The sequence below is a fragment of the Hyla sarda genome, chromosome 1 (assembly GCF_029499605.1).
Source record: "Hyla sarda isolate aHylSar1 chromosome 1, aHylSar1.hap1, whole genome shotgun sequence".
Lineage (NCBI taxonomy): Eukaryota > Metazoa > Chordata > Amphibia > Anura > Hylidae > Hyla > Hyla sarda.
In genome coordinates, this window is record NC_079189.1 from 393,603,308 (window position 1) to 393,615,873 (window position 12,566).

The 12,566-nt window shown below is 41.6% G+C and overlaps 1 protein-coding gene across 1 annotated transcript in view; it reads right to left on the reverse strand.

The window, feature by feature from the left end:
• Positions 1-12,566, reverse strand: part of REC8 (REC8 meiotic recombination protein) — a 178,760-nt gene that overhangs the window by 53,676 nt on the left and 112,518 nt on the right. Inside the window, exons 10-11 of the mRNA XM_056525830.1 lie at positions 2,979-3,061; positions 845-915 (exon numbers count right to left, since the gene is read on the reverse strand). Of these exons, the coding sequence (XP_056381805.1) occupies positions 845-915; positions 2,979-3,061 (154 nt within the window). The remainder of the gene's footprint in view (positions 1-844; positions 916-2,978; positions 3,062-12,566) is intronic.

Below are 12,566 nucleotides of genomic sequence, written 5' to 3' on the forward strand. Positions count from 1 at the left end.
TCCTTATTAAAGTTAATTGGGAACATCTGCAACATATCTGCATGAATCCGGTTTTGTTTTTCAGTCATCTGGTAAATGGTGCTGTGGTTGAAGCTTGGTATTTTTTTTTGCCTGACAGAACCTGGAAGAAGCATATTTATTTAAATTAAGCCACTGAGTATAAGATTGGTTAAATTTAGAATCAGTGGTATACATTAGCAACCTGGCAAAAAAGTATGCAGATGTATACTGTGAAGTACTGGTAGTGGGCCTCTTCTTTAAAGGTCCAAACAAAAACAACTAGTGACTACCTTTTGGCGCTTTCCCACATACATTTACTTAGCAGGACTCAATATCATGGTCTGCCTTACATTTACCTTTAAAGGGGTACTCCCGTGGAAAACTCTTTTAAGATTAAAACAATCTTAATCCTTCCAGTACTTTTTAGGGGCTGTATACTAAAGAGAAATCAAAAAAAATAATGCATTTCCTCTGATGTCATGACCACAGTGCTCTCTGCTGACCTCTGCTGTCCATTTTAAGAACTGTCCAGAGCAGCATATGTTTGTTATGGGGATTTTCTCCTGCTCTGGACTGCAGAGGTCAGCAGAGAGCACTCTGGTCATGACATCAGAGGAAATGCATTTAGTTTATGGATTTCTCTTTAGTATACAGCCCCTAAAAAGTACTGGAAGGATTCGGATTTTTTAATAGAAGTGATTTACAAATCTGTTTAACTTTCTGGCACCAGTTGATTTAAGAAAACATTTTTTCCACGGGAGTACCCCTTTAAGGATGCAATAATAGTGTAAACGTACACCATAAAAATTAAAAGAAGTACTAAGGTAACTGTGTCTTTCTTTACCTGTGGACTAGATAGTCGAGGAGAAACATGATGAGATGCAGGTACAGGGGACTGTATCTCTAAAACACCCTCTACAGAGAAAGAATGGCATAAAATGAATGGTCTATTTTCCAGGTAGACCTTTAAAAGTAAATCAACAGGGGTTCCACTTACGGCACCCTATCTGATCAGCCATCTAAATGGTTCCCGGCCCTCGAGCAAGTGCTGCATCCACTTTAAAGGGATACTCTGCCCCTAGACATCTTATCCCCTATCCAAAGGATAGGCACCCCAGTCATCCGTTGCACAGAGCGAACTCCGCTCGATGACGGGTGACCACAGCCGTCATGCCCCTCCATTCATGTCTATGGGAGGAGGCATGACGGCTATGCACTAGCTGTGACAACACCTCTTATAGACATTGAGGGGGCGTGATGTCACGAACACGGAAGCTCCAAGCTTCCATGTTCAGAATGCCATGGTGCCGACCCAGAGATCGTGGGGGGTCCCAGCCCAGAGATCACAGTAGGGCCCAGCACCTGGACCCCCAATGATCAGACATCTTATCCCCTATACTTTAGATAAGATGTCTTGGGGCGAAGTACCCCTTTAATGTTCATTTGTGCTCGTCCTTGCATCACCAACAGGGCACTGCTGTACAACCTTTAACCCCTTAAGGACCGGAGGTTTTTCCGTTTATGCATTTTCGTTTTTTGCTCCTTGCCTTTAAAAAATCATAACTCTTTCAAATTTACACCTAAAAATCCATATGATGGCTTATTTTTTGCGCCACCAATTCTACTTTGTAATGACGTCAGTCATTTTGCCCAAAAATCTATGGTGAAGCGGGAAAAAAAATCATTGTGCGACAAAATTGAAAAAAAAACGCTGTTTTGTAACTTTTGGGGGCTTCCGTTTCTACGTAGTACATTTTTCGGTAAAAATGACACCTTATCTTTATTCTGTAGGTCCATACGATTAAAATGATACCCTACTTATATAGGTTTGATTTTGTCGGACTTCTGGAAAAAATCATAACTACATGCAGGAAAATTAATACGTTTAAAATTGTCATCTTCTGACCCCTATAACTTTTTTATTTTTCCGTGTATGGGGCGGTATGAGCGCTCATTTTTTGCGCCGTGATCTGAAGTTTTTAACGGTACCATTTTTGCATTGATAGGACTTATTGATCACTTTTTATTCATTTTTAAATGATATAAAAAGTGACCAAAAATGCACTATTTTGGACTTTGGAATTTTTTTGCACGCACGCCATTGACCGAGCGGTTTAATTAATGATATATTTTTATAATTCAGACATTTCCGCACGCGGTGATACCACATATGTTTATTTTTATTTTTATTTACACTGTGTTTTTTTTTTTATTGGAAAAGGGGGGTGATTCAAACTTTTAATAGGGGAGGAGTTAAATGATCTTTATTCACTTTTTTTTTTCACTTTTTTTTTGCAGTGTTATAGGTCCCATAGGGACCTATAACACTGCACACACTGATCTTCTATGTTGATCACTGGTTTCTCATAAGAAACCAGTGATCAACGATTCTGCCGGATGACTGCTCATGCCTGGATCTCAGGCACTGAGCAGTCATTCGGCGATCGGACAGCGAGGAGGCAGGAAGGGGCCCTCCCGCTGTCCTGTCAGCTGTTCGGGATGCCGCGATTAGCCGCGGCTATCCCGAACAGCCCGACTGAGCTAGCCGGGAACTTTCACTTTCACTTTTAGCCGCGCGGCTCAGCTTTGAGCGTGCGGCTAAAGGGTTAATAGCGCGCGGCGCCGCGATCGGCGCTGCGCGCTATTAGAGGCGGGTCCCGGCTTCACTATGACGCCGGGCCCGCCATGATATGACGCGGGGTTACTGTGTAACCCCGCGTTATATCAGAAGAGCAGGACCAAGGACGTACCGGTACGTCCTTGGTCCTTAAGGGGTTAACTGCAACTTCTCATACAACAATACAAGGAAGGGCAAACGTGTTGGAGTGCCTATGGTTAGACCCCCATCTATCTAATTTTATGTGGCAGAATAACAACTTTAATCATGGCACATGGAATCTGGCACATGACTTTTATTATACATCTGCACCATTTTGTTATAGCAATACTTTCTACATGACCCCCATCCTGTATCTTACCAGGAAAAAAAGCAATTGGTTGTCCTGTTACTTCATCTAGGAGAGCTGCAGCATCTTGCTCTGAAAGCATCTCTGAAGGAAAACTGCATAGAAGAAGACAAAGTCTGTAATAGACTAGATTTACATGCAATGAGTTGGTAAAGCTATATATCTTAGGTTTCTATGACTAGTAGCTCTCACATGAGTAGGACCCAAATTTATTAATCTGCCCCTAGTAAGCAATCACAGCTCAGCTTTTATTTAACCAGAGCTCCTTAAGATATTAAAGCAGAGCTGTGATTGGATTTTATAGGCAAAACAGACAATATTATCAATAAATGCTGTATAGTAAAATAAAAATAATTTGAATACATTTGAACCTAAAGAAAGGTTTAGACTGTAATTGCAGTGCTTTCCAAACGTACTGAAAGACCCCCCAACAGGTCATGTCTTGAGCATTTCCCATAAAGAGAGCCAGCACTAATCCTTAAAATATGAGCTATTGAGGATCCGTTTGTAAAAGATTGCTCTACTGTAACATATTTATTGTAGTTTATATGGAAAAGAATTTGAATATAATGAAAAGTAATATCTTTATTTTTTTTTAAAGGGGGAACACATCACTTCCTTCTCGCTCCTTTGAGTGCATTTGTTTAAACTTCAGATTTTTGTGTCGTTGTTGTAAGTAATACCTTTTTTTCCCACATTATTATTTACTTATTTTGAAAACGTTTTTTTCATTGGTCGGGAAAAAATGAAAAATGAAATATTAATTTCATATTTTCAACTGTTAACCAGCAGAGAGAGAGCTAACATCAAAATATGGACCTCACTCCTCTCCCTGCCGGTGACCTATCACCTGCCTTCTTCTTTTATCTGTGAACAAAAGGAGGGGGAAATACATTTTTTTTCACTCATTCTGCAGCACCATTTATTTTTTGCCTACATAGTAAAGTACAGTAACATTCTTTGAACCCCTTCCTCACGCCCCAAATTTTGGCTCAAATTTTTTTTTCTCCTTACCTTTTGAGACCCACTGCTCAAAAAAATAAAGGGAACACTTAAACAACACAATGTAACTCCAAGTCAATCACACTTCTGTGAAATCACACTGTCCACTCAGGAAGCAACACTGATTGACAATCAATTTCACATGCTGTTGTGCAAATATAACAGACAGCATGTGGAAATTATAGGCAATTAGCAAGACACCCACAATAAAGGAGTGGTTCTGCCGGTGGTGTCCACAGACCACTTCTCAGTTCCTATGCTTCCTGGCTCATGTTTTGGTCACTTTTGAATGCTGGCGGTGCTTTCACTCTAGTGGTAGCATGAGACGGAGTCTACAACCCACACAAGTGGCTCAGGTAGTGCAGCTCATCCAGGATGGCACATCAATGCGAGCTGTGGCAAGAAGGTTTGCCATGTCTGTCAGTGTAGAAAGGCCAGTACATCAGGAGACGTGGAGGAGGCCTTAGGAGGGCAACAACTAAGCAGCAGGACCGGTACCTCCGCCTTTGTGCAAGGAGGAGCACTGCCATAGCCCTGCAAAATGACCTCCGCAGGCCACAAATGTGCATGTGTCCACTAAAACGGTCAGAAACAGACTCCATGAGGGTGGTATGAGGGCCCAATGTCCATAGGTGGGGGTTATGTTTACAGCCCAACACTGTGCAGGACATTTGGCATTTGCCAGAGAACACCACGATTGGCAAATTGGCCACTGGCGCCCTGTGCTCTTCACAGATGAAAGCAGGTTCCCACTGAGCACGTGACAGAGTCTGGAGACACCGTGGAGGATATTCTGCTGCCTGCAATATCCTCCAGCATGACCAGTTTGGCGGTGGGTCAGTAATGGTGTGGGGTGGCATTTTTTGGTGCTTGTCAGAGGTAGCCTGATTGCCATTAGGTACCGAGATGAGATCCTCAGAGCCCTTGTGAGACCATATGCTGGTGTGGTTGGCCCTGGGTTCCTCCTAATGCAAGACAATGCTAGACCTCATGTGGCTGGAGTGTGTCAGCAGTTCCTGTAAGAGGAAGGCATTGATGCTATGGACTGGCCCGCCCGGTCCCCAGACCTGAATCCGATTGAGCACATCTGGGACATCATGCCTTGCTCCATCCACCAATGCCACGTTGCACCACAGACTGTCCAGGAGTTGGCGGATGCTTTAATCCAGGTCTGGGAGGACATCCCTCAGGAGACTGCTACCTCATCAGGAGAATGCCCAGGCGTTGCAGGGAGGTCATACGGGCACGTGGAGGCCACACACACTACTGAACCTCATTTTGACTTGTTTTAAGGACAATACATCAAAGTTGTATCAGCCTGTAGTGTGGTTTTCCACTTTGATCTTGAGTGTGACCCCATATCCAGACCTCCATGGGTTGATAAATTTGATTTCCATTGATAATTTTTGTGTGATTTTGTTGTCAACACATTCAACTATGTAAAGACGAAAGTATTTCATACGATTTGTTCTTTAATTCAGATCTAGGATGTGTTATCTTAGTGTTCCCTTTATTTTTTTGAGCAGTGTATTTTCCACTGACAGAGCCATCATCCCCATCATTGTAACATATAATGTATTACAAAGCCAATAAGAAAATTGTGGGGCAACATTGAAAAAAATATACAATTTTGTGGGAAAATAATTTAAGTTTTATCTACGAGTCAATACGATTCCAACGATACCAAATGTGTATACTCAGTTTTTTTTTTACTGTTAAAAAAGGCACCATAGCTTTATTTTTATGCCTACAGAATTGTGTTAGGGCAAATTTTTGTGCTTTGATCTGCACCCCACAATTACTTACAGTACAGTCAGGAACACACGTACGCTCAGTCCAGTCAGGGACACTGACCAGACTTACCTGATACCCCTTTCTCCCAAATAAAGCCAAGAAAACTCTTAACTTTGAAAGGGTTGGCCAAAGCATTTATTATATTATAAATAACATAACTTTAACCCCTTCATGACCCAGCAAATTTTTATTTCTAGTTTATGTTTTTTCCCCCCGCTGTTTTTGGTCTCAGCAAGGTTGTGTGATATCCCAGTACAGGTACATGGTCCTGTACTACCTGTAGGCCCTGTCAGGTTGAGTCCCTCAGTGACCTGGGGGCTCCCCTGCAGGGTCTCCCCCTGTTGTCTCCCTGTTTTTTATATGGTATGTATATCACTTTAATGCATAGACAGGATCCCTGTGTAAAGATAGTATACAGGACCCGTGGGATGTCTCAAGGACCTGTGAGTAGGCCTGTCACATGTTATGCAGTCACATGATTTGTTGTCACATGTACTCTCAGAGAGCACCAGCTTAACCTATGACCCACAGTTTGACCAATGGGCTTTAGTCCAGCCCCCCACTATATAAAGGGGCGGCCATTACAATTCACTCACTTAGCTTTAACCACCAGCTACCTTACTGAGCTCAGCTACCAGAGAACTCAATTGGAAAGCAACAAAGCTACCATCTCTCCAGTAAGTCTCAAGTCTATGTCTGCTGTCACTGAAACTAGTCAAGTCCTGCACATAGTTATCCCTTAAGGACCAAGCCTATTTTGACCTTAAAGAGGTTATCCAGAAAAAAACTTTTTTTTATATATATCAACTGGCTCCAGAAGAGTAAACAGATTTGTAAATTAGGCAAAAAACAGAGATTTCAATGTTCGGCACAGCTACTGACCACCGATAGGACCTGGATCTAGGATGAATAGGAGTAGTCCCCGAAGTTAAGGTAGTGCTCTGACTTATAAGACGAGTCAAGTACAATGTGCAAGGAGAAGGTGAAAAAGTCAGCAGACTCACCAAGGCTTCTTTTTTCAGGGTTGCTTCTTTATTAAATACTCACATATAAAACTTTGTGCATAGGGGGAGAGAGGATCACATTGAGGGGCGGTATTCACTGTCAGGCTGCAGAATCTGTTTCACTTGATATTCGAGCTTCTTCTGGCCATGACTGCTAGGAACACTATGCTGCTTCTTATACAGGTGGGTATTCAGGTCCAATCACTTAGAACCTCCCATCTGTCTTGACGTAAGACTTCAAGGCGTTGGCTTTGAATCCAGCCCTATAACGCCTTTACTATGTCTAAGTCATAAGAATCCAGCGTATAATAATATCAATGAAAGGAATGAGGAAAAAAGTGCATTAAAAATAGGGTACATTAAAACAAGGTGCATAATCTATCTATAGGGCCTGTCGCTGCTGTACGAATTATCCAGTAGGTTTCTCGCTGCAACAGTAAGCGATCTGTATCAATCCCAGGTCTGGGTTTAACCCTCTCCACGCCGGAGAAAGTTAATACATCAGACTTCCCTCCGTGAGCTTCCACCATATGGGATATTAAACGAGGAGCTCCTTTGAGTGTGCGAAGCGAATACATATGTTCTCTTATTCTAGCAAAGAGCTGGCGAATCGTTTTTCCTATATAGTGGTAGCCACAGGGGCAAAATATGACATAGACTACATATTTTGTTCGACAGGTTATTAAATCAGTAACAGTATGTGTTATAGGTCCCATGCGCATTGTTTTCAACTCAGCATTAAATTTACAAAAATTGCATGTTCTACAAGCGTAGTTCCCCTTTGGTGTCAATTGTTCTAGCCACTGTATCTCTTTCTTAGGAGGTGTCGTTCTACTTTTTTGTAGTATATCGCCTAGCGATTTATTCTTTCTATATGAAATCAGCGGTCTACGACTAGCTACTTCTTTCAGATCTGGATCTCCCTCTATAATATGCCAGTTTCGTCTGACTGCTTGTTCTACAACTTGATTGAGTGGTGAATTTTGAAAGGTAAATGCAAAGCGTTTAACGGGTTCTGACTTTTTCTCTTTTTTATTTATCAAAAGGGTTTCTCTGTAACACTTATCTGCTCGTTGACGTCCTTCTTTTATTAGGGTTCTCGGATATGACCGCTCCAATAAGCGCTTTTCTAGGTCTTCTGCTTGTTCCCCATATATCTCATCCGACTCATTATTCCTCCGTAGTCTCACAAATTGTCCGTAAGGGACACCCCTCTTCACCGAGTCTGGGTGAGAACTACCATAGTGAAGAAGGGTGTTCCTTGAAATAGGTTTTCTATAGCCTTCGCTGGTGAGCCTCTCACCCGTAACCCTTAGTTTTATGTCTAGGAACTCCAATGATGTTCCTCCATATTGCGAGGTGAAGGACATATTTACAGAATTAGTAGTATTTAAATATGTGACAAAATCATAAAATTGTGCCTCTGATCCTGACCATGCTATAAGAATATCATCCACATATCGCATGTATAATTTGATACATGTGATATATGGGTTTTTGGATGAATAGACGATCTGGCTTTCCAAGACAGCCAAAAATATGTTTGCATACGTGCAGGACACCGGGGTACCCATCGGGGTCCCGGTGTCCTGCTTGTACCACTGATCAGCAAACTTGAATGTGCTATTCGATAGCAGGAAGGAAAGGGCTTCCTCTATGAGCAGAATGAATTCGGTAGATTTATTCGACCGTTTTAGAAAATCTTATATGGCTCCTATACCCGCATCCGACGGGATGCGGGTATATAAGCTAACAACATCAATGGAGCATAAGCTCCATCCCGGTTCCCAATTCATAGTTTGAATGTTTTGTAAAAGATGGAGAGTGTCCTTAATGTAAGCTGGTATAGATGGAAGAAGTGGAGATAGTAACCATTCTAGATAGTGGGAAAGATATTCGGTTACAGACCCCACTCCCGAGACTATCGGACGTCCCGGGGGTGGGGTCTGCCCTTTATGTACTTTTGGAAGATGGTACCATGTTGCCGGTTTAGGTGTATCGGGTATTAAGCGTTCTGCATTCTTTTTTGACAGCATCCCTTGCTCTACAAATTTATGTAGGAGTGCAGTTAGACCTTTTATAATCTTAGAGGTTGGGTTCGTTTTTAAGGGGGTGTAAGTAGACCTATCACTCAATTGCCTTTCGGCTTCTAGTGTATACATGGTCTTATACATTAATACGACACTCCCTCCTTTATCGGCCCTAATTATAACTAGGTCCTCTCTCTTTTTTAGAGCATTTAGAGCTGCTTGTTCTGCGGTTGACAGATTGACAGGGGTCTCTCTGTACAATATAGACCTGACATCTTGTAATACAGAATTCTGAAATAAATCCAGTTGTCCTCCCGGAGGTATCGGGGGATTAAATCTGGACTTTTTACCTTTGGTGAAGGCGCTCCGACAGTGCCCGGGCTGGGCTCTGTTCGCAGGGTCTTCAAAATCATAGGCTAACATTTCAATGCATTTCTTTTCCAATAATGTACATTCTGTGGGAAAAAAACCTAAACTATCTATTACTGCTGGCGAATCTGCTTCACATTTACTCTGCTCAATATTATTTTTATTCAGGAAAAACTTAAATAAGTTAATGTCCCGTAAAGACTTGGCCAGGTTTATCTCAAATGTTACTGAGTCGAAACGTTCAGTCAGACCATAGTTCAGACCTCTGGATAACAGGGTTAATGTTGCTTCATTCAGTGTCTCTGAAGTGAGATTAATGACATTAGATATGGAGGGTTTGAAAGCAGCCTCGTCTTTAATGCATCCTATATTTCTGTTCTCCTTTTCTTTGGTTCTTTCTGATCTCTTCCTTTGTACGCGCCGTGTGGACCTTGTCCTAAAGGGTGGGAGAGGTCGGTTTTCTCTTGTCTTTAATTTTTCGATTCTTTTGCTATGTTCGCATTATATGCGGTATCGGTGCGATTTTTAGGTTGATGTGAAGCAGGTCGACGTGGTTGGCGATAATTCTTGCTGGTAAATGCTGTTACTTTTCCTTGCCACTGGAATTCTTTTTCTTGGTCATAGTCAGTTTTATCTTTGAGAAATTTTTCTCGTTTCTTTCTTTTTACTTCTTCCTGCAGTGACAGAATTCTATTTTCTAATTTGGGAAAAAACGCTTGTTTCTGTTCTTCTGTAGCTCTTTTTGTGTACTCTGATTTAGCTTTATTAAGATCTTTACTAATTTTATCGTGCTCTATTCTATTTCTAGTTAGCACGATCTGTAATAGCTTGATAGAGTGCTCATGGTGTGCCTGTTTCCACAAGGTGACAAATGTGAGGTCTTCCTGGAACTGAGCTGGTGCTTTATACGCTCTAAGTCCTCGTGGAGATCTCTCACTGTGCAGGTAGGACTGGAGTGAGTTTATGGTCCAAAAAATATTAATTTCTTTGTCAGATAGATTAAGAATACGTTGCTCTAATGATTTAACTTCAATGAACTCCACATCTTCTTTGTGATTGCATTCCAAAAAATATCCCCCTGGATCCTCTCTCCCTGTGAGTAATATATCCTCCATATTTCTGATCATCCCGTCCGTATCTGTGTCCATGTTTTGTGGCGTGGTGTCAGTCATGTGTAGCGTGCACAAGAACAAAGGCAAGTTTTCAAAGACAATACAGGCAAAAAACAGAGATTTCAATGTCCGGCACAGCTACTGGCCACCGATAGGACTTGGATCTAGGGTATAGGAGCCATAAAAGATTTTCTAAAATGGTCGAATAAATCTACCGAATTCATTTTGTTCATAGAGGAAGCCCTTTCCTTCCTGCTATCGAATAGCACATTCAAGTTTGCTGATCAGTGGTACAAGCAGGACACCGGGACCCCGATGGGTACCCCGGTGTCCTGCACGTATGCAAACATATTTTTGGACGTCTTGGAAAGCCAGATCGTCTATTCATCCAAAAACCCATATATCGCATGTATCAAATTATACATGCGATATGTGGATGATATTCTTAGAGCATGGTCAGGATCAGAGGCACAATTTTATGATTTTGTCACATATTTAAATACTACTAATTCTGTAAATATGTCCTTCACCTCGCAATATGGAGGAACATCATTGGAGTTCCTAGACCTAAAACTAAGGGTTACGGGTGAGAGGCTCACCAGCAAAGGCTATAGAAAACCTATTTCAAGGAACACCCTTCTTCACTATGGTAGTTCTCACCCAGACTCGGTGAAGAGGGGTGACCCTTACGGACAATTTGTGAGACTACGGAGGAATAATGAGTCGGATGAGATATATGGGGAACAAGCAGAAGACCTAGAAAAGCGCTTATTGGAGCGGTCATATCCGAGAACCCTAATAAAAGAAGGACGTCAACGAGCAGATAAGTGTTACAGAGAAACCCTTTTGATAAATAAAAAAGAGAAAAAGTCAGAACCCGTTAAACGCTTTGCATTTACCTTTCAAAATTCACCACTCAATCAAGTTGTAGAACAAGCAGTCAGACGAAACTGGCATATTATAGAGGGAGATCCAGATCTGAAAGAAGTAGCTAGTCGTAGACCGCTGATTTCATATAGAAAGAATAAATCGCTAGGCGATATACTACAAAAAAGTAGAACGACACCTCCTAAGAAAGAGATACAGTGGCTAGAACAATTGACACCAAAGGGGAACTACGCTTGTAGAACATGCAATTTTTGTAAATTTAATGCTGAGTTGAAAACAATGCGCATGGGACCTATAACACATACTGTTACTGATTTAATAACCTGTCAAACAAAATATGTAGTCTATGTCATATTTTGCCCCTGTGGCTACCACTATATAGGAAAAACGATTCGCCAGCTCTTTGCTAGAATAAGAGAACATATGTATACGCTTCGCACACTCAAAGGAGCTCCTCGTTTAATATCCCATATGGTGGAAGCTCACGGAGGGAAGTCTGATGTATTAACTTTCTCCGGCGTGGAGAGGGTTAAACCCAGACCTGGGATTGATACAGATTGCTTACTGTTGCAGCGAGAAACCTACTGGATAATTCGTACAGCAGCGACAGGCCCTATAGGCCTGAATGATAAGATAGATTATGCACCTTGTTTTTAATGTACCCTATTTTTAATGCACTTTTTTCCTCATCCCTTTCATTGATATTATTATACGCTGGATTCTTATGACTTAGACATAGTAAAGGCGTTATAGGGCTGGATTCAAAGCCAACGCCTTGAAGTCTTACGTCAAGACAGATGGGAGGTTCTAAGTGATTGGACCTGAATACCCACCTGTATAAGAAGCAGCATAGTGTTCCTAGCAGTCATGGCCAGAAGAAGCTCGAATATCGAGTGAAACAGATTCTGTCGCCTGACAGTGAATACCCCCCTCAATGTGATCCTCTCTCCCCCTATGCACAAAGTTTTATATGTGAGTATTTAATAAAGAAGCAACCCTGAAAAAAGAAGCCTTGGCGAGTCTGCCGACTTTTTTCACCTTCTCCTTGCACATTAGATTTGTAAATTACTTCTATTAAAAAATCTTAATCCTTTCAGTACTTATGAGCTGATGAAGTTGAGTTGTTCTTTTCTGTCTAAGTGCTCTCTGATGACACGTCTCGGGAACTACCCAGTTTAGAAGCAAATCCCCATAGCAAACCTATTCTACTCTATGCAGTTCCCTATTCTACTCAGCAGAGAGCACTGTTGCCAGACAGAAAACAACAACTCAACTTCAGCAGCTGATAATTATTGAAAGGATTAAGATTTTTTTAATAGAAGTAATTTACAAATTTGTTTAACTATCTGGAGCCAGTCGATATATAAAAAAAAGTTTTTTCCTGAAATACCCCTTTAAGGA